Source organism: Uloborus diversus, chromosome 2, assembly GCF_026930045.1.
Source record: "Uloborus diversus isolate 005 chromosome 2, Udiv.v.3.1, whole genome shotgun sequence".
Taxonomy (NCBI): domain Eukaryota; kingdom Metazoa; phylum Arthropoda; class Arachnida; order Araneae; family Uloboridae; genus Uloborus; species Uloborus diversus.
This window is the reverse complement of record NC_072732.1, coordinates 193022134-193044096: the sequence shown is the minus strand read 5'-3', so window position 1 is coordinate 193044096 and position 21963 is coordinate 193022134. Positions and strand designations below refer to the sequence as shown.

Sequence of the window (21963 nt, the reverse complement as noted above, 5' to 3'; positions counted from 1 at the left end):
TGTTTACATATTAATCCATGTAACTTGGAGGTGCCCACCTAGGGGGTGTGATTGCGCAGACTATGCCATTGAAATTTTTAGGGGTGTGTTTTAAGGGGTATTTTTCTCACTTTTCAGGGAGCTTTGTTTTTTGGGGAGGAGGGGGGAGGTCCACGATATTGAGAGGGGTGCGCCCTTGCCCTTGGGGGGGGGCACCCCTGTGAAACTTTCATAACAAATAAAATAATCTCGAAATAAAATGCAGAAAAAATAGTTTATTTTCCTCTTTATACATTTTTGTTCTCCCAATTTCATTAACATGAGGAAGTACAAAAAAGAAAAAAATATACATAGTATATACATGAAGCCTTTGATGTGCAACTTTTATCAACTTCATGCAATTGGAACACATCGTGACATTCACAGGAAATGCAATCATTCATTCAAAGCTGAAAGGATATGCAACCACAAATGAAAATCTTATGATTTTTCTTCTTGTTTAGGATAAAAGATTTGATTTGGAACATAAGACAAATGTGTCTCCCATATGGTAAAGCTATATACAATTTTACAGTAACACAATTTAAGACCTTGGTGCAAGAAGGGGCCCTACATTCAAGAAACTTTTAGGAATCACAAAAAAAGTTTCAAAATTCCTTTTTAAAGATTTTGTATTTATGTTATTATCATGTAAGAATTTTCCTATATGAAATCGATTTCAATGAAATATTGATAAAGTATAATGTTAGATATGTGTAACTTATTCTCTTAAAATTGTCGAGTGCTTGTCTAGCTGTGTGTGAGCCTATAACTATATCTCTTCCGGACTGTGAGTCTACCAGGTCAATACTGGCACTCTTGGATATGGGACACCCGAAGGAAGCTTGATAAAAATTGATAAATACCATTGAAATGATACAATTTGAATTGATAAAATTTTGAATTCATAAAAATACCATTGAAATCAATTGAAGCCCATTGCAGGCAATAAATGGGGATTGACGAGCAGGGCACGGACTCCCCTAACTATTTATTAAGTTTTGAAGTTGTCCCGTTCTTGCGTGAAATACACATAATAATTAATAATTCAAAAGAAATTTGCATTTTTATGGTAATTAAAACAATATTTGATTTTAATAAGAAAACAACCCAAGTCTTATAATAAATAAAACTTAAGTTTAGAAATAGTGCAAAAATTTTGGTAATGTTTTTTTCACTTTCAATCGAAATGTAGCCTTGTCCTTGCACAGAGTGAAATACAGTCAAATCTCGATAACTCGAAGCTTATAACTCTAAATTCCTTTATCTTGAAGTTTTCATCGGGTCCCAAACTCTTCAAACTGTTGTGGAAACTTCCCATTACTCGGACTACCAATAATTCAAACAATTTAGCCGGTCCCTTGGGACTTCGAGTTATCGAGAGTTTACTGTATTATAACTTCCTTCATACAAAGTATAACCTTAAGATAAATAAATACCTTTGTGCAGAATAGTAAAGTCAGAACAAACAACGTAAGTAGAAGCACAAATTTGTAAATTACCGCAGACACGTGTTTCGGCGTTACAGGGAACGCCTTTTTCAATGCAAAAATAATGAGCTTATGGATGAAAAGACATCCGACAAAAGCCAAGAGCAGATAAGCATGCAGCTTAAAAGATAAAAACAGCGGATTAGCCAAACACCAATGACAAAGTTATAAACCGATAAGGAACCAATAGGAATGCAAGCAAAGGCCAGAAGCTTTCCCTTAGGTACGAACCCAGAAAGAAAGAATTCAATTGGACAAGGATTAAGCCGAAGCTTAAACAAAAAGAAAAGAAATTGTCAGTAACCGTGAACCGCAAGAAAGGAAAAGCAGAATGGAAAACCATGAAATAAAATAAACAGAAACAAAAAATATTCGAAAAAAAGGAAAAATAAAGATAAATAGAAGAAAATTGGGGGGGGGGGGGTGTCTCAATCAAGACAAAAAGGTAAAAATAAACAAAGGAAGATAGATAAAAATGAGTGGGAAAAAAGGGGGGGGGGGTATTAAAGATATGGGAGCCAAATGTTAGAAAAATATGGAACTGAACTAAGATCGTTAACTAAGTTAGAACTGTTCCTCAAAATATGAAAGGATTCCCAAAAGTCAAGATCTGATGAATTGGGGGGCATTTTTGGATAATCTGATAAGAGTTAAAATCAAAAGAGTGATTCGAATCCCAACAATGTTGAGCAATACTAGACTTGTTTAATTGTTGTTTTTTCACATAATTTTGATGCTCTTTCAAGCGAATTTTTAAAGCACGCCGAGTCTGTCCAATATAATATTGGACAGACTCGGCGTGCTTTAAAAATTCGCTTGAAAGAGCATCAAAATTATGTGAAAAAACAACAATTAAACAAGTCTAGTATTGCTCAACATTGTTGGGATTCGAATCACTCTTTTGATTTTAACTCTTATCAGATTATCCAAAAATGCCCCAATTCATCAGATCTTGACTTTTGGGAATCCTTTCATATTTTGAGGAACAGTTCTAACTTAGTTAACGATCTTAGTTCAGTTCCATATTTTTCTAACATTTGGCTCCCATATCTTTAATACCCCCCCCCCTTTTTCCCACTCATTTTTATCTATCTTCCTTTGTTTATTTTTACCTTTTTGTCTTGATTGACACCCCCCCCCCCCCAATTTTCTTCTATTTATCTTTATTTTTCCTTTTTTCGAATATTTTTTGTTTCTGTTTATTTTATTTCATGGTTTTCCATTCTGCTTTTCCTTTCTTGCGGTTCACGGTTACTGACAATTTCTTTTCTTTTTGTTTAAGCTTCGGCTTAATCCTTGTCCAATTGAATTCTTTCTTTCTGGGTTCGTACCTAAGGGAAAGCTTCTGGCCTTTGCTTGCATTCCTATTGGTTCCTTATCGGTTTATAACTTTGTCATTGGTGTTTGGCTAATCCGCTGTTTTTATCTTTTAAGCTGCATGCTTATCTGCTCTTGGCTTTTGTCGGATGTCTTTTCATCCATAAGCTCATTATTTTTGCATTGAAAAAGGCGTTCCCTGTAACGCCGAAACACGTGTCTGCGGTAATTTACAAATTTGTGCTTCTACTTACGTTGTTTGTTCTGACTTTAAAGTATAACCTTGTTTAGCCGACCCCCATTTATCGGGAACTCTACATGTAGAATTCTACATGCGTATTTTTTTAAAAATTTCATTAACGTTTAAATAACTTAAAATTATAATAGTAAGAACTGGACTGTTAGTATGCCAAACATTTGCTTTTTGTTTTGATTTGATGTGCAACTACCACACAGATTATGCAATTAATTACAATACCTGACAAACAACATTGCATACTTGGAGAGCAGGTCCCACACCCATGCAGCTGAACTATAAATGATAAAGTGTTCGCAAGAAATGATCCAACGCAATTCTATTACAAACCATTGTTTTTGCTGTAATGAAAGATAAGTCTAGCTATTTAAGAATTTGTTTTGCTTATTACGCATATTACCCCGGATTTTCTAGATAAACAAGGTTGTACTGTGGTTCAATGTGGAACACAAAACTAGCAAAAAGTTAAGCTATCCCCTTCCTACACCAAAGTTTTTAATTGAGACAAAAAGTGAAAGCATACATCTTACAAAAATGAAAATTAGGAGATAACTAGTGCAAATGATGACAAAATCTGATTATTTTGCTGAAAACGATATTGCCTGACAGGCACTGATATCCAGCCTGGTTTAGAAAATGTATAAACTCCTTCATAATTTGAATTCTGTACTTGTTTGACGCAAAATCTTTCTTCGGTCACTGAAATCTCTTAGGTTCTTGTTCTGTTAAATGTGTTACTCGTATATTGATATTCGGATAGAACAAGTTAGGATTCAAACTTTTTACTCAGGAATGACCATCATGTCAAATACACCGCCAGCTCAGTCATTTCCAGCCGAGGACTGCAGTTTCGTGCTTATTAGCACTCATCAGCCCGGCATAGGAAAGTGACTGAGCTGGAAATGGAAAACCTCTTAAGGAAGCTAAGAGTGCAAAACAAACTGGTAGCTAATGTGGAATTAGCAGACTAGATCTCTTCAATCTTCGAGTTGAACCGAACCATTGCTTCGGTCACTCGTCTGGTCTGCTAATTCCATATTAGCTCCCAGTTTGTTTGGCACTCTTGGCTTCCTTAAGAGGTTTTCCATCTCCAGCTCAGTCACTTTCCTATGCCGGGCTGATGAGTGCTAATAAGCACGAAACTGCAGTCCTAGGCTGGAAATGACTGAGCTGGCGGTGTATTTCACGTATTTCTGCTTTAGCCCTGGCTAATGGGCGGTAATTTACAGAATACATCATGTCAATTCCATAAATATTTCAATGTAAAAATTTAATATAAATATAGATAATTGAACATAATTTTTAGTAAAATAAAACTACTGTAAGGTTATGATCACGAATGACAGTCAAGCTAATTTCATTAAAGCATTTCAATGTTACTACAAGTACATAAAAATAAATAAGTAAAGGGAGTTGAGTAAAATTTTTAAAGACTATTTTAAAGTCACGCTGAATGTATAAAAAGTTTCAGCATTCCTTCAATCTTTCTTTAACAATTTGTAAGTTAGTAACATTCAGAATATCAAAAAGAAGATAAAGCAGATATGGTATATTGTTTTAAAATAGTCATTAAAAACAGAGAATTAAATGATCACAGTTATTAAAATGAAAAAATAAAAAACCAGTAACTTCAAAAAAAAAAAAATTCTTTGGCTCAACTTTCATTCTTCCAAAACAGTTTAAAATCATTAAACATTTCAAAATTGAGCAACATGAACAAATTCAGATATTTCCTATAATCAAAAAAATACACTTAAACATAATTAATCATCCAAAAGTTACTTAAAAACTATAGCATGATTTTCTTTCAATTGTTCAAATTTTACAAAACTGTAATTTCTACATAAAATATTCAATGATGGGACAAAGATATTCTTCATACAGTAATAGAAACTAAAATGAAAATAAGTTCCTTGTGATAGTTTCAGTACTCCTTGAGGAACAACATAATTACAATCTGAAACTCTTAATTCAGTTAACTCTGAGATAGATTCTATATAATAAGAAAGCGAGTGAATTTATGCATCATTGACATTAAGTTTTGAGAAAATGAAATAGCTCAAAAGCAGGAGTCTCCAAATGTTTTGGCCAGAAGGCCGTTAAGGAAAATTTTTCGAGACTCATAGCCAATTTTCTTAATAGCCTCATTCACAACACACTTTTCGACTCGGTAAATCCCCACTCTGGCTCCGAAAAAAAAAGATTGAAAAATTCCCCGTTTCTATGTAAAAAGAGGTTTCCCATTGTACCATAGAAATTTGTTTTTACAAAGCACCCTTAGCGGCTAGTAGACAAACTTGTTTCGTGTAATGCATTCTGGGTAAAATTCCGCTTTACTCTCAGAAGCAAGCAGGAGAAAAAATCCACATGTACCCCACAAATAACAAATAACCGGAATGCGGTGAAAAGCAGGTTTTCTCCGGTGTCGAAAGTGTCCATGGAAACGGCCCTAATATGTGCAAGACTTTATAAACATTGTCTAAACTGGTTTTACACAAAGAAAGTTAAGCTATTTTCTATAAGGAAGAACTGACATAGATTTTTAGAAATTCTTTCTTTTCTTTAATCACTACAATATGGAACGCCCCTCCCCCCCCCCCTTTGCCTTCCCTCCCTATGAAATGACAGGGTTTATAACTCAATTTTATGATGGAGTTTTGAAGGAGTAAAATAAGATTTTGAAGGAGTACTTTTGGGCCATCCTTAAATACAACAGCCCAATGGAATAACACTTTTTTTATACACATTCGACCCCCTTCCCCCTTCATCACACTTTACCTTTCTATTCCTCTTGTCATTGTATTTTTCCTGAACGTATTGTTATAACTGTCATGTCACTTTTTGTCACCTTCTCTCTTCCCCTTGTTATAATTTCATGAGTCCTTCTCCCACTTAAGACATGACATCACATGTGGGTGACCCTTTTTACTACATCATAACTGCGATTTACTAAACTAAACAATTTTTTTTTTTACACACTCACTTAATATAGTACATCTGCTTATGTATTTTTAACTATTTAAGTAATAATTAGACAACCTGATGCTTGCTGCTTTGGTGGAGGGAAAAACAATCATCATATAAAACTTTAAAAAAGAGCCAAGCATCATTTAAGCATGTTTAACTTCACTTATGAAATGTTTTAATCATCTAATAATATTTTCACCTTCAACTTTTATGACTCAAATATAATCAATTTGTTAATCACATCTTTATGAAAAAAATAAATACTACATTAAAATCGCCCTTGTGATGAAGTTAGTTGTTGATCGAAGTATTCAAGTTACTCTGATAGAGGAAGATGATGCAGTCTTGAGCTAAAAGAGAAGGAGTTAAAACCAATATAAAGGAGTTTGAAGCGTCCTTCAAAAAAAATTCCTAAATGAAGGAATATGGAGGAGTTTTGAAGGAGCGTACAAACCCTGAATGAGGCAAAAGGGGGGGGGGAGTGTTACCCATTTTTATTACGATAAACTTTGATTTTTTCATTGATTTGTTTATTGCTACCAATATTCTAAAATTCCAATGTGATTACAGTAAGTGAAGGTTACAGTGGTCAGCATTTATAGGATTACTAAAACCATTTAACCCATTTTGGCACTTTGAATATAACACAAAAATAAAATTTCAGCACATATTTATCAAACACTTTTACCAAGTAAAGAAAATATATATTGAACAAGGTAAAAGTTGTTATTTTTAATTTAATAAATAATAGTTTCTGCGACAAATGCAGTGCTCTCAACAGGTCTCTCAGGTTGTAGCTAGCCAGAAAAAAGGCTTAAATTCCAAAGAGAAAAAGGAAGACCATCAAAAGAACTTTATCTCAACTTTTGAAGGTTAGAATATTCACAGCTTGGTTATAACCATTAATAATTCGCACACCTAGTACAACAGTGCCCCATCTGCAAAAACTACTTTTCGAAAAAAATCATTTTAAATGTAATGTGCCTTAGCTTAAATTCTTATAGTAACACACTGACACATCTCAAAAATAAGGTTAAAAAAATTTCTTTTCATTTGTGGCTGTCTTGTATTTTAATAGAACTAATTAAAATGCACCAGGACATTAGCCCAAAAAAAGAGACACCCCCTATATTTTTAAAACTTACTAATAGTATTATGCTGTAAAAGTTTAAGCTTCTTACTCAAATTTTAAGAGGGTGCTCAATAACCCCTTAATTTAACATTAGCCGTAGCATAGAAAATACCACAAATTTAGAAACATTTAATTTTCAAAGTTGTTTTTTTGAAAACAATTATTTTATTGGAATGTATATGCATATTACTAGTGTAACAATATGCAGCATTGTTTTTTTCATTTCAATGTATTTTTTAACCCCCTTCCCATACTTATGAAGTTTGGGGGAGGGGGTTGAGCACCCTCTTTCAGTTAAAATAGGAAGCTAAAATTCTTCCAGCATATTACTATCCACAAGTCTGAAAATATTGAGGGGTGCCTCGAGAAACTTTTTTTTACATGTATTTTGAACCACCCTACAGGACATGCATATTACTCAAAATTGACAATTTTTGACTTGTGGCGGTGTTGTATTAGGTGTGCAAATTGTAGAGGAAAAGTCTCTCCCAAGAGCACCTTTTTTTTTTCAACGTAGTAAAAAATTGTCAAGATGAAGAAAGATTTGTGAAACATTCAAAGCGTATAACATCAAAATCAATAACTGAATAATTATGCTAGCAAAATTTCATTAATGAATTTAAAAAATTCTTTGCAAATTCATTATAGTTCATATGTAAATAGGAAATATAATGAATTTCATATGGGTAGGATACAGAAATATTAGCAATGAAACTATTTCAATTGCAAATTTTTAGGAAGGATTTTGATAAAACTAAATAACTACTAAGGGTTAAAAAAAATCATGATTTTTTTTATTCAAGTCAGTTTAAAATATCTCAAACTGAATTTTAAAAACAGCTTTTCATTGAAATTGAATCTTTCAGATCTGATCTAATCAGATAAGCAATTTAACTCATCACTATTTAAACAATCAATAACAATATTAAACAATAATAGTAGTTGTGCAGTTCGAAGACTGCAAACAAACATATCCCCTTGTTTTCAAACTTTGATGAGAAAAGGGGGTTATAAACATGTATAATTCATTATATATACAACCTTTATGTGTATAAACTGAATTTACAGCTCAAAAAGAAAAATTTTGATTTTATTTGGCATTCTATGTACTATAACTAAGAAGCCTTGAATACCAGAAAAAAAAAAAAAAAATTTAAATTTTTTGAATCAGTTTTGGCTTTTTGAAAAAAAGAAAAGCAAATGTTATGAGTTCAAAAATAAAAATGAATTTGTGCAAGCACACTGTAACATGGTTAAAACTAGTCAATGAAAACATTTATTTTTCTCAATTGAAATCAATATATTTTTTGAGAAATGTCCTTTTTATATCACAGACTTTTGAATTTATGCACAAAAATTAAGGGTTAAAAAGCATACTAATTTTGCAAAACATTGATAAAAACAAAAACATGGAATATTCTTACGGAATCAATACATTAACATTACCTTAAAATAATCCTAACTACCTAAAATAGTAAATACAATTACAATGATAAAAAAGCAATATCTTACAATAAATGAATATTTTACACATAATGTACAAAAAAAACACGATAACTACACAAAATACCCATTTTTTTAAATGCAAAAATAGAATTTACACAAAGAGAAAAAAAAACATTTTACACAGGAAAAATTTATAAAAATAAGAAAAATCTCTTACGCTAAAAATACAATTTTTTTACTGCATAGTTATTTGTTGATTTTTTGTTAGAATAGTAAGAACTACTGTTTATGGTTGACTAAAATTTCTTAAACATTATTCAAAAGTTAATCAAAAAGACTCGACATTTTCGTGAACAAAAGCCAGATTTTCATGAAATAAAATAAGATGCACAAACATTTTTATTCTCAGAAGTAATTTGGAGCAGTGCAATCTTAAAACAAATTTTGATGTAATCATAATAATAACCAAATACAACTTTGATAATTTAAAAAAAAAAAAGTACAAAACTTACATATTAGCTTAATTTTGATCAAAAACAAAATTTTGCTGTATAATTTGAGCACTAGTCTGGCACATATGAGGCAGTGAGAAGCAAAGGAATGCAAGTGGCAAAATTAAAAATTTGGAGATAACCAGTACATATGGTAGGTAAACCTCTCCTCTGTCTTGGAGCAAGAGATGGTACTAGTAACCCTGGTAGTTGCTGCTATGTGACATGATTTAGAAAAAATTTTCAATGAAAGCATACCCAGGACCTCATTTTTAAATGCGTTTTACTCGAAACTTTAAAAACCTACTTATATCCCTTTGCTTCTCACTGCCTCATATTTCTCTCCCTAGAATTTTTAATTTTTAAAGGCAGACAGGACATATCACTATCAACAATTTCCTACAAACAATTCCTAATGAGACAAACACTATGAATCCACTCAAGTCTGCATTCAGATTACATCTCACTCTCACATTTTCATGGTCTTTTACCTCAGGAAATCAGCAGTTTCTTCAACAAAAGATACTATAGTATGTGTGGCACTTCGTATTTTTATATACTGAAGGGCGTTAAATTCAGTTCTCTACGAATGTAAAATAATATGTAAGCTTTACAGCTGGCAACAGTCCTTTCATCCGTCACAGTAACTGAACTATCATTGAAATGATGCCAACATCCTGAAAATAGTAATAGGAACAGTGAAAGGAATGTTTAAGATGTTGTGAAAAATTAAAATTACAGTAAATAAATGTATAGTAAATGAAATCTATGACATATTGGGATGTGAATAAATTCTAACTGCTTTTATTTGTGAAAATTAATGCTTCATTTTTAAAAAACAATTGAAAAAAAGTAACTAAAAGTATTGTCCATCACAAGCCACTACTTTTCCCCATCTTTCTGACAAAATTTGAATCCCATGTAGGTAAAACGACATGTCTTTTGAGGTTATCCAAAAGTCGACCTAAGCTTTGCCATCTTCATAAGAATGGAAGTGCTACTCAGTAAGCATTAAAATACTCTTTTAAACTTCTTTTTTTTTTTGACCTGCAATTGTGACAAAATAAGTGAGGTATAGCAGAAACATTCTTTAAGTTTTGTGCTCTAATGCTGTACACTTACTGAATCTTTCATTAAAAAAATAGTTATTTTGATAGTCTTAATACAGTTTGATCTCGAAAATCCGAGTCTCGAAAGTTCGAGGTTCCGCTTAATTTGAGGGGCTTTATTTATATTTGAAGTTCCATGTTTTTAGTAGTTAAAAAAAATGATTTTTATTAAAATATGAAATTAGAAATCTTTTTCTACTGTAAAACTTATTAACTACCTGCAGTAAATAATAAAACAACACTGAGAGGTTGATTTCAACAACACTCCTATTTGGCCTGAAAAATGCATTGACCATAAGATATAAATTAAGGCTCTGGAGAGTAACTTGATACATAAAACTGACATTGATATTACACAAAGAACGTGTTAACATCCCTTGTGGAATATCCAATTTTGATTTTATAAAAAAAAGGTACATATGAGTCATTCTTCAAAAAGTAACTTTTCTGTCACTCGTCTTTTACTGTAAAAACGTTAAGGAGCAATTAATTTAACAATGTTTTTTAATTTCATCAAAAATATATCTATTTAAACCTGCCAACAATTTTTCAATAATAATTTTTATGTTAGTATATTTTTGGTTCACAACATGTAAATTCTCACCTCCGTGGCATGTCACACACCTTGTGTGACTGTTTATGTTGTTTAATAACTTGTTTAATCAAAAGTATATACTTATTTATTTATTATTCCCTTCACAAGTGTCTCAAATACTAATTGTTTAAGTATATTTAATTTTTTAACATTATGTTTTAGTTTTAGGAGGGCAAGCAGTCATGTCACACAATAAATTCTCACCACCGTAACCTAAACACAAAATGCCATTCCTCATTAACACGTGGCAGTAATGACATCAAATTTTATTTTCAATGATACAAGGGAGCCCCCTTGTTTATTTCAGCCATAGTTGAAGTTGTGAAATTTTTGTCAAAGAACAAGAAGATAGATTTTGCTTTAAAAACTTAGTGTGGTTATTCTGACTTCTCACCTCCGTAAACTTTAATTTCAAGGGATGTAAATTAATGTAAAAAAAGAAGTGAACATGTTCTTATTTGCTTAACATGTGCAGATTGTAGCAACGAAGAAGAAAAAAATTTCCTGGAAAAATGTATCTATTAGGCCTATATTAATGGAAAATTCCTCACCTTTGTGAATCTCACCTCAGTGACAGACCTTATCAATGTCATTATTTCTCAGGTGAAAATAAATTATTGAGGGGAAATATGTCAATAATAGGCATTATACCAAAATTGTAAATTGCCAGTATATCCTCAAATTTACTAAATACTATTTTTTAACATACATTTGAAACTACTAATTAAGTCGTACTTTAAGAGAGCTTAATACTAGATTTCCACTAATCATTGAAATAGCTGATTTTTTGCACAATTAACAAAATTTCCGTATTTTCGGGAATAAGCGCCGCGACGCATACAACAAAAAAAAGTGAAAAAATTGCCGGTGCGGCGCATATAACGGGTGCGGCGGGTAGTGTTTTTCTTTTTTTTTTTTCAAGTTTAAGAAAAAAGTTGAAAATGTTGCTAACAGATGGCACCACATCGTTTGCTTTCATTTTGCGAAATCCTTCACTCTTGGGCGACAAGTAAAACAAAGAGGGGAGAGGGAAGGTGAGTCAGCGATTGCACGTGTTTCACTGAGGAGAGAAATGCTGGTGCGAGAGCAAGGCTTATCGTGTCGGAGCGAAGGGGTCAGGAAATCCTTCGACCTTGGGTGACAAGTAAAGCAAAGAGGGGGAAGGGAAGGTGAGTCAGCGATTGCACATTAGGGTATGTCATGCGTCAGCGAAAAATTTTTTTTTTTTTTGAATTTTGACTTGCACATCTAGGATCTAATGTATTTGCACATGAGAAATTCATTTCTGGTGTTATTTTTGAAAAATATTAAAGTTTAGCTACCGGGAAATGGCAACGAAAAACGCCCGAAAATGCTCATTTTTACTATTTTGCTTCCGGCGTTTTAGTTAATGGATACAAACATTTATTACCATTTAAATCATTTATTTAATAAGTAAAAGGCATGATAAATGTAAAACAAAACAAATTTTAGATACTTCTAGTAGTAAAATACCAATAATTTACAATAATATGCGTATGTGGACAAGTTTACGAACAACATACTTACATTTATATAGAACCTGAACACAATACTGCACATAACTGTTGACATAGTTTTTTTTTCATTAAGTTTGGAACACTTTTAGGAAGTCTTTCTTTGTTCAGGGGTGATTGTGTTCCTGTATTTTACCAAATTTCCGGTATTTTCGGATGAATTTCCGATATTTTTATGTCCGAAAATACCGGAATTATGTTTTTTTTTGTTGCTTTTATCTCCCTACTTCCGCAATTTTTTTAAATTATATAATACTCATCAAATATACCTGCAAGAGCCTTAGGATGGACACCTATCTCTTAAGATGGACAAAGAAATGTCAAGATAATGTGTATAACACCAGCTCAAAAGTAACTTTGTAACCCATTAAAAATTTAATCATATGTACACACAATATTTTGACTCAGAGCTATTTAACACTATGGCAAAGGTGCACTTAAGTAATAAGGGTCAAAGCCCCCCCCCCCCCCCCCCCGTCTCGCTTTGAAACTTTCAGGTATTTTTTGATGAACTCACAATCACCCCTGTTTGTTTTTAAAGATGGCATTAGTTCTCTGTTACGCAACTGTGCTCGTATAAAACCATCCCTCTTAGCCCAACCACACACTGATTTAGCAGCTTCGGTCACTAATTTCACCGCTCTCTCACAACTTTGGGTATGTAATAGATATGGAGGTAGTTCCAGTGGGGTAACATTCAATGCTGCAAGCTGTGCCAAAGACAAATTTGTTGTAAATATTGGTTCCGTGAGGGTTTCTGTGTCCCAGTCAATTAGTTCCGTAAGGTCGCAAGCATTACTGTTAGTGGAACTTTGAAAGACCGTACTGAAGTGCATCCTAAGTCCTTTCCAGCCCTAATTGACATTATTTTGTCAATAGCAAAGGCCCTTTTACTTGTGTCCTCAGAGCAGAGAAGAGCAATCAGTAAATTCTCAGGATGAGCCCACCAGGCCCCGTTTTTTATGCAGGATTCAGAAGCTTCTTTAACCCTTACATCTTGCTTCTGTCAAAGTCTAAACAATTTAATTAGATGTGACGGTCCATACTTTATATCACGTTTGACCTTAATTTCGAAAAACATTGGGAGGTAAACTTGTGCTACCCATGTTGCAAGAAGCTTCAAGATCTCCGTATGTTGAGGTCCAAGATTATGCTTACTCATATAGAGCAGCAAACACCTCATGCCACACGTAAGCCACCTACTGTGGGAGAGCTGGCCACATTTCAGAGCTGCGACTTCTGGTACCAGCTCCCCTTTCTCAATTGCGTGGAGATACTTATATGCTACTTGGCTGTCAGTGCTCATTTGGCTTGCAGCAATTTCATCAATATTAACAAGGAGCTCCAAAAACGGAATAGGCTCAAAGTCTGTTTTTTTCTCAAGAAACTCAACTTGGGAAAAGAGTTTGCCTATAGTACCTATCCAGCCCTTTTCTGAGGAAGTTGGTCCATCAAGTTTTGCGACTATATGACGCAATGGCAGCTCATTGATGTGAAGCCAGCAGAAAGATCTGAAAAGTCTGCGATCAGGGAATTTTTCAACATAATGTAGCATGCCACCTTTTCAGCCAGACATATCATTAGTGGTATCACTCCCAATCAATTGGAGGCTAATGTCTATACCTCTGTCCTTCAACCAGTCATACAATCCTATTGCATTTTGCTCAGCCGGTTTTGCCGTTGTTGTTTTTTCTTCTGGTGTATAATGAGTGAGATAGCGACCTCGGGGCTCTTCTGTCACTGTCATGTGATTTTCTTTAATGACGCGCTTTCGAAAGCTACCAGTGTTCTCATCGTGAATAATAATTAGAGTGTTGTCCCTCCTGCTATCAACAAAAATGCCAGTAATGTTACTTTTTGCGACATTGAAACTCTCCTCTGTTCTTGAGTGCTTCATAACACGCTCTTTGGCACGAAACACTTTTTTACTATCACATATGAGATAGTTTTTCATCTTCACCGAGATGGCCTGCCTTCACAAGATCACTCAAAAGACCATTGATGATAGCAGCTGTAGCGGTTGAAGAAACACCGAACCTGACCGAAGCAGCGGCCGCATTACTAATATCAAGATAGTTTCGTTTAAGGTAAGTTCCTGATTTTTCTCACACTGAGTTATTTTCACTACTGCTGATTATTTCTTCATTCGAACAATCAACTTCCATGTCATCTTTCGGATCATCAGCCTCAAACGCAAGAGTTGTAGGGTCAATGATAGTAGCCGCCTCTTGCTTTGATTTTGAAGTTGCTTCTTGTTGTCGCTCTAGACGTGATTCGTCGATTGACTTACGTAGACTCTTTTTTCTAAGCTGAGCCGTCTCTTGTGAATCCCCTGAACGACTGGCTGCGCAAGGAAGTCAGCAGTGTCAGTTGACCGGAAGCATAATCCGTTTCAGCCGGAATGATCATCGATACTCGCAGCTCTTTTTACAAAGCATTAAGAAACGAAAACATATTTTTTTGTATTTTGTCAAACAAAAGTACGTTCATTAGAGCTGAAAACATGTATTTTAGGTAGCCGAAGCATCTTTTAAATTTTACCAGCAGCTATATTGTGTATTGAGGATGAAAAATGGGATTTTTCGAAAAAAAAACTGGAATTTTATGTAAATTGCGATTTCCCGGTAGCTAAAATTGCTTTAAAAAAACTTTTTTTTGTACCAAACATCTTGAATCAGTGAATCCATAGGAAAGTGCGCGTTCCAAGTCGAAAATAAAACTTTTATTTTCATGACATACCCTATTGCACATGTTTCACTGAGGAGAGAAACGCTGATACACATGGACAGGCAAGCCTTATCGCGTCAGAGCGAAGGGGGGCAGCAAAAGTACTAGTAAGAGAGAGGGATGGATGTCCAGTTTGTAAAAAGAATTTACAACCTCCCTCATATAAATGGATTGCTTGGTCAAGCAACCTAATGGGAAACCTGTCTCCTAGCTCTAATCTTATTATTCACTCACATCGTCGTGTTGCATCTTTTGCTGTCGTTCGTGCGTTCTTGGCTTATCTTTTTTTCCGGAATTTGTTCAGAGTTGCTTTTGAAATGGCTCCTAAGCAATTGAAAAGTTATACTGCAGCCCTTGATAAAGGCAGAAGCAATTGGAAACCGCTTTGCAGCCAGAGTTTGGCATTGACGAGAGATGCGTTTGCCGTTGGAAATCGAATAAATTAACCATCGAAAGTGATGGCCAATCGAGGGATGCCGAAGGCAAAAAGTGTAAAATGGGGATTTTTGAAAATATTTTATAGTTGTTAATTAAAAATACTAACGAGAAATGAAAAAATACTTTTTATTTACATTTATTACAGCTTTCTTTACTACTAATTGTGCTTTTAAGTTGTTTAATGCTGGGTGCGCACTTATGGAAGGTGCGGCGCTTACACCGGGTGCGGCGCATACATTAAAAAACTTTTTTCTTGGAGAATATATTTCGATGTGGCGCTTACACCAGGTGCGGCGCTTATTCCCGAAAATACGGTACTACTTTCATATTGAATTGGCCTCAATTTTTAATTATTAAAAGTTTTTTTCTTTTATTTCCATAAACAAGGCATTTTTTATTTATTTTTTTTATTTATGAGCAAAATAATTGGAACTTAGCTGGGTCATTGTTTATGGTAACTTCTCGTAGGTAACACTTTCACGTAAAAATTTTAAAAAAAGATAACAAAGGGTTTCGAAATTGAAAAATATTTGCGTTCAAAAGTTACGTTTTCTGGCGAATTACCCATATGTGATATCTGGAACAATTTTCCGGATAATCTGAGTTTTCAGTAATCCGAGGTAACATGAGCCCCAATTACCTTGAATATTTGAGACTTTACTGTACTATTCTTTTTAATTCAAGATACTCACAGGGAATAACAAAAAAATTTATAAATCACTTATTGTTAAACTTAAATTATGTTCAAAAAAAAAGCAGCTCAAATATAATTAATGTCTCTTGTTTTAAACAGATATTTCTCAACTTCTCAATGGATTCACTATAGTATACCATTTTAATGAAATGGAATGAACCAGAGAAACCATTCCATTGTAGAGAAATTTTGTTATACCAAAATTACTTTGACACAAAGTTTTAGGCAGTAGGAGATCTTATTACAAAATTTTTGTTTTTAAAGTTTTTGCTAAAACAGGATTCAACTAATAAATGTGCAACAGAAATAAGTCCATTTATGGTATAGTAATATGATATTCTACCATAACAGCAGCTTGTTTTGACAAAGCAATTTTTTACCGACTTCTGAATAACATGAAGTATGTGGGTAAGAATATTCGACTTTTAATCCATTTATTTTTAGTTTCATTAAAATAACAAGATAGATATAAAAAAAATCAATACAAATCTGTAAGTTATTCATAACTTTGCACAAGTTTCAGCATGATGCAACTAGAACCAATTGATTTTTTCCTTTTTTACTTTAAAAGTAAATTTAAAGCTTTACAAACTAAAAATATTAAAAATAAATAATATCAAGGCTGTGAAATTACCATCATGCGTTGCATAGGCTGTATAATGGCCTGAACCAGCACTGAAAAAAAGAAAAGATATCATATATATACATGTGACACACATAATATATATATATATATATATATATATATATATATATATATATATATATATATATATATATATATATATATATATATATATACAGTAAAACCTCTCTTAACGGACACCCCTCTTATACGGACATTTTTTAATTCCCCGATTCCAATGCAAATAACTTTATTAAATCCCTGTCCTGCGGACACCCCTCTATTGTGGACAAAAAAATGTGTCCCGTTAGTGTCCGCATTAGAGGGGTTTTACTGTATATATATATATAGGGGAGAATGTTGTACTTTGGGAAGTTAGTACCTAGGGACACTGCTAATTTCTAAGAATCTATTTTTAGCAGCCATGTTTTTTGTAATCTCTAATAGTAACCTTCATGACTAAATGGTGCCATAGTAACAATTAGCATCGAAAGAGTTAAATTGATGATTTTGTGAGAGAAAGATAATTTCAGGACTCATGTAAATGTTTTCTTCATTTTTATTTCATTTTCTGTCTTTGTAATTGTAAAATTAATCAACTGAATTTTATTTTTACAAAAGAGAAGTATTTTAAATGTTTTGGTTATGAGAAAATAATGATAGTAGTGCATTTAGATTGCCAACAATTTGGTTTTTCTTAAACCACATGATGATTGTACCTCGGGACAGCCAAACATATTGTACCTTAGGACAAGCCTCAAGGAACAACATATGCATGGTTCTTAATAATTAAAATATGTTTAGGAACATGGAACAATGATCTAATCTGATGTAGTCTTTTAAACACATTTAATGTTAGATAATAATTCACTATTCATAATTCATAATTTAATTTATCACCATGAAAAAAAAATGATATATATATATATATATATATATATATATATATTGGTGCAAAATTGGTTCAAGTATATGCTTGTTTCCTGAATAATGAAGATTGTCCCATGGTACAACAGGATGTGTTCAAGGTACAATAGGATGTTGTACCTTGGGACAGTTTGGAACTCTTGGGCAGAACTGCTGGCAATATTTTATTTTCATGTTGTCTGAATTTAAAAAAATATATTACAGAGAAATATGTTGAGGTATTTTAATGTGACTTTCAGATTTTAAATTTGATTGAAATAATTGACCTAAAAAATTAAGGTATGAAAAGTGTCCCAAGGTACAACACTCTCCCCTATACGACATTTCATTTAAATATCTGAATGACATTCAGGTATAACTCACTGAGACTACATAGGAAATTTGACACTCTATTGTGGTTGATTCAAATTTCCAATTGCAAAAAAAAAAAAACTTTGAGGGGGGGGGGATTGAATATGCACATCACATGCAACAAAGTAAGTTGCCACCCCAAGCCAGGGCTAAGGCAGAGAACTAAATGCATAGACAGCCTGGTTATCCCATCCAGAGACTGCAGTTTTGTCCTTATTATGGACTCCTCAGTCTGAAACAGACAATAACCAAGTTGGAGGTAGATGTCATCTCATTAAAGCTGCGACTGCCAACCAACAAACTCTTAGCTAAAGTAATTAGCACATCAACAAGAGTTTGCATTTCAAAAGTGCGGTTCAACTCACCAATTGAAGGCAAAGCCTGGGTATAAACAGTTGCATGTAACCTTAGCTTAAGGACGGTAACTTACTGCTTTAAAACCCCAAGCTTTGCCTTCAATTGACGAGTTGAACCACACCATGACTGCGGACGCTCACAATTTACCTAAGCTACCAGTTTCTTGGCAGTCTCAGCTTCAATGAGATGACACCTGCCTCCTGCATGGTTAATGCCTATTCCAGACTGATGAGTCTGTAACAAGGACGAAAATGCAGTCTGGATAGCATAACCAGGTTTTTGGTATATTACATATATGAAATTAATAATGTTATTAATGAGTAAATTTTAAATAGAAAATTCTTATAAGATATCTACACTTTATACAAAAAACAAAATGAACTGACACTTACCCTGAGCCATGGTGGACTATCACAGCAGCTAAGTCATACAAGGTACTTCCACTAGAGGTACCTCTAGTTTCGTGCTGAAAATATGAGTAAATCATAATTTTGTTTTTCTTCACAGCAAACAATCATACAAAGTTCACTTTTAATTGAATCTATTGGTCTATGCAAAAAAATATTTGAACAAACTCAAGCATTGACAGAAAATTAAGAAAATATATTTGGCTAAATTACTAAAAGCTTCATTTTAAGAATTGAACTGACATCAAGTTGCCAAAAAATTAAATGTTATTTATTTAGGGATGCCTTCCCCCCCCCTCCCCCCCCCTCCCAGGGGCTAGTGGCGTGGAATGCGTCATTGAAGTTTTTAGAGGGGGCGGCTGTTCCACAGGGTATTTTTCTCAGAGGGGGCTCCCGATTTGGGGGAGGTTTTCTTGGTGTTTAGGGGGATGGGCACCCCTGACTAATTTGAAAGTAAACTACATTGGTAGTACCATACAGTGACATAACAATGCAGAGCAGTTTATATAGAGATATTTATCTTACCCTGTTTACAAGAATGAATTTATTCATATCAAGGCCTTGGATAGGAAAGTTAATATAATTGTCTAATTTCGTCCTAAAACAATTGTTCCACCTAAATCGTTTCAAGTGTAGACATAAAACCTAAAAACATAGAACATTTAATATTAGTTTTTAAATGACAACAGTTTAAATTATAATAATGTTCTTGTTGTTACACAACACATTTTGCAGGCTTAAATAAATTTCATTTTCTAGTGACAGATTGAAAACCTACTTTGTCTTGAAGTAAATTACCATAATAAAAAAAATTGGGAACTACGACTGAAGAATTAAACACACGCCTGGTGATGCATGGTGACACTGCCGTGTTAAGCACAAAAGTCATATCTGCACTTTTTATCAACACTTAGTTACAGTCACCAGGCGATATTTTGCCACATATTTTTCCTAAATACAATGTTTTATAGTCATTTGTGAGTGGGAAATTTTTTTAAAAAACGTCGGTAAATGAGTTGCATCAGAATAAAATACATAATGGAGCAAAACTTTAAACAGCAATTTCTCATTTTGAACTCTCAGATGTAGATACGGCTTTTGTGCTTAGCACGGCAGTACAGTGCTTCATAGTTTCATCACATTGTTAAAATCAGTAGCATAAAATTATATTTTGATTTTTTTTTTTTTTTTTGGTAATTAATTATTTAAGCTAAATTTCAAATAAATGGCCAAAAAAGGACGCAGAAACATTATCCCACTTGTAACATCATGTAAAACATTTTTTTTATTTGCACAAAATGAAGTTATTTCAATTTATAAGTAAATTCCAACAGAAGTTATAAACATTTTTAATTTAGACTAAACTCAGTTCAAAAACTGAGTTATTGAATGTAATGTTACTTGAGACCATGAATTTGAACATGACTTCTTCAAGCATCTTTTATGGTGGTTTTGCTGCTTTATCTTTACAACTACAGTATAAAAATCTAATGTTGGCGTCACAATAGGATAAGAAATTTTTGAAACGTTATAAAGTCAAAAAACACATGCATGCTCACACATACGCACACACACACACATTATATGTTATTTGTTGATCAAATTGATATCATGTATTACATTTGATTAAAATGCAAAAAAATAAATAAGGAGGAAATCTCATTTAATTTACTAATAACAATTTTAACCAAAGAATACACGCGCACTAATACAAACAGAAATATAATGTACTAGCAGTACCCGCACAGTGATGATAGTGCTAAATATTTAAAGAAAATCGGTTGAATTAAAAAAAAATTACATCAAAATTACATTTGCAGTAGCTTTCAAACGTAAAAAACTCTATAATTCATCGCCAAATTCGCCAAGCAACTTTCTAATTAAAAAGAAAATCAATTAACATATGCACAATGAATTTAAAATAAAATAACTAAAATATTCATAAGCAACAAAGGCAACTTCCTCCAAAATGTTTAAAAAGAAAGTAGTTGAAAAATTGACGGGGAAAATGGACCAAGTGTTACAGTTGAAAATTGTCTGGAAAGTGGACCTAGTGTTATAGCAATTTCTCAAAAGAGAAGTCTTGAAAATTGGCTCAATTAGAATCGCTTATATGTCCTGTTCTAATTAATTTAGAGAAATGGAACAAACATCATCTTGTTTGGGAAGGAAAACCCTTTCCAACAATATATAATGTTTGGGAGTGGGGAGATTTTTTACTCCGTAATTAGCCGAAATTTAGCTTAATTAGAAAAAACTAGTTCAAAATTTAGAATTCGGGTTTTGAGGTGCAGACTCCCAGGGTACGTTCAAATTTTGTGCCAAGTTTCAGGGCTGTAGGTGCTATGGGGTCTTCTAGCCATCGGTACAAACAGAGAAAGAAACAAAGAAACACCATCACTTTTGTATATATAGATACACAAATTTCATAACAGTAAGTAAAAAATGTGTTTACTAACATTAGGCAAGCGTCTGATCCAGAACCTTTTTGTTGATTTTTGTTTACATTTACAGCTATTACACAGGAAAAATTCACTTTCTGCTAGTTCTTCTAACTCAGTAAAACTAGTTAAGCAATCTAAAAGGAAATAAATAACTAAAATGAAACTATTCAACACAGGAAATACTGAAATTCAAGTCACGAAATGTAAACATTTAAATAGTTATTTGTTTTAATATATGTTACATATGTACCTTTTAACTGTATACTGGGCATTTCTTCTTCTTTAGATTTATTGGACATGGGTTTCACAATTGCATGATAAGGGATGTCTAGTGAGAGATCTTAAGAGAAGAAAAACAATAAGAATTTAGAAAAACTTAATGCACTGATCTCAACTAAATAATAAATATTTAACAAAAATATTAATCAATAAAATGATATTGGAAATTTAAAAAATCTGAAATTTTTTGTAAAAAAAACTTGAAATTTTAGAGCTTTGCTTAATATCAATCACTTAAGGAATGAAAGGCAAGTTCAATTTGTATGGATTTATATTCTGCATTTACTAGAATAAAATCCTCATTGGTTGCCACCATATCAGAGTATATTTAGCTTAAATAAATTGTAACATGCCTTTG

At 33.0% G+C, this 21963-nt stretch overlaps 1 protein-coding gene and 1 long non-coding RNA gene across 2 annotated transcripts in view; both read right to left on the bottom strand.

Moving 5' to 3' along the window:
- Window positions 1-234: 234 nt before the first annotated feature.
- LOC129217598 (uncharacterized) lies at window positions 235-4105 on the bottom strand. The gene is made up of 2 exons (XR_008580231.1): window positions 3108-4105; window positions 235-1439 (listed from the first exon to the last, which is right to left on the bottom strand). It is a non-coding gene; the product is annotated as an uncharacterized LOC129217598 (long non-coding RNA).
- A 5564-nt stretch (window positions 4106-9669) lies between these two features.
- Window positions 9670-21963, bottom strand: part of LOC129217597 (ubiquitin carboxyl-terminal hydrolase 3-like) — a 29779-nt gene continuing 17485 nt past the window's right edge. The window contains exons 10-15 of the mRNA XM_054851923.1: window positions 21577-21666; window positions 21342-21460; window positions 19408-19527; window positions 18868-18941; window positions 16850-16890; window positions 9670-9794 (exon numbers count right to left, since the gene is read on the bottom strand). Of these exons, the coding sequence (XP_054707898.1) occupies window positions 9670-9794; window positions 16850-16890; window positions 18868-18941; window positions 19408-19527; window positions 21342-21460; window positions 21577-21666 (569 nt within the window). The remainder of the gene's footprint in view (window positions 9795-16849; window positions 16891-18867; window positions 18942-19407; window positions 19528-21341; window positions 21461-21576; window positions 21667-21963) is intronic.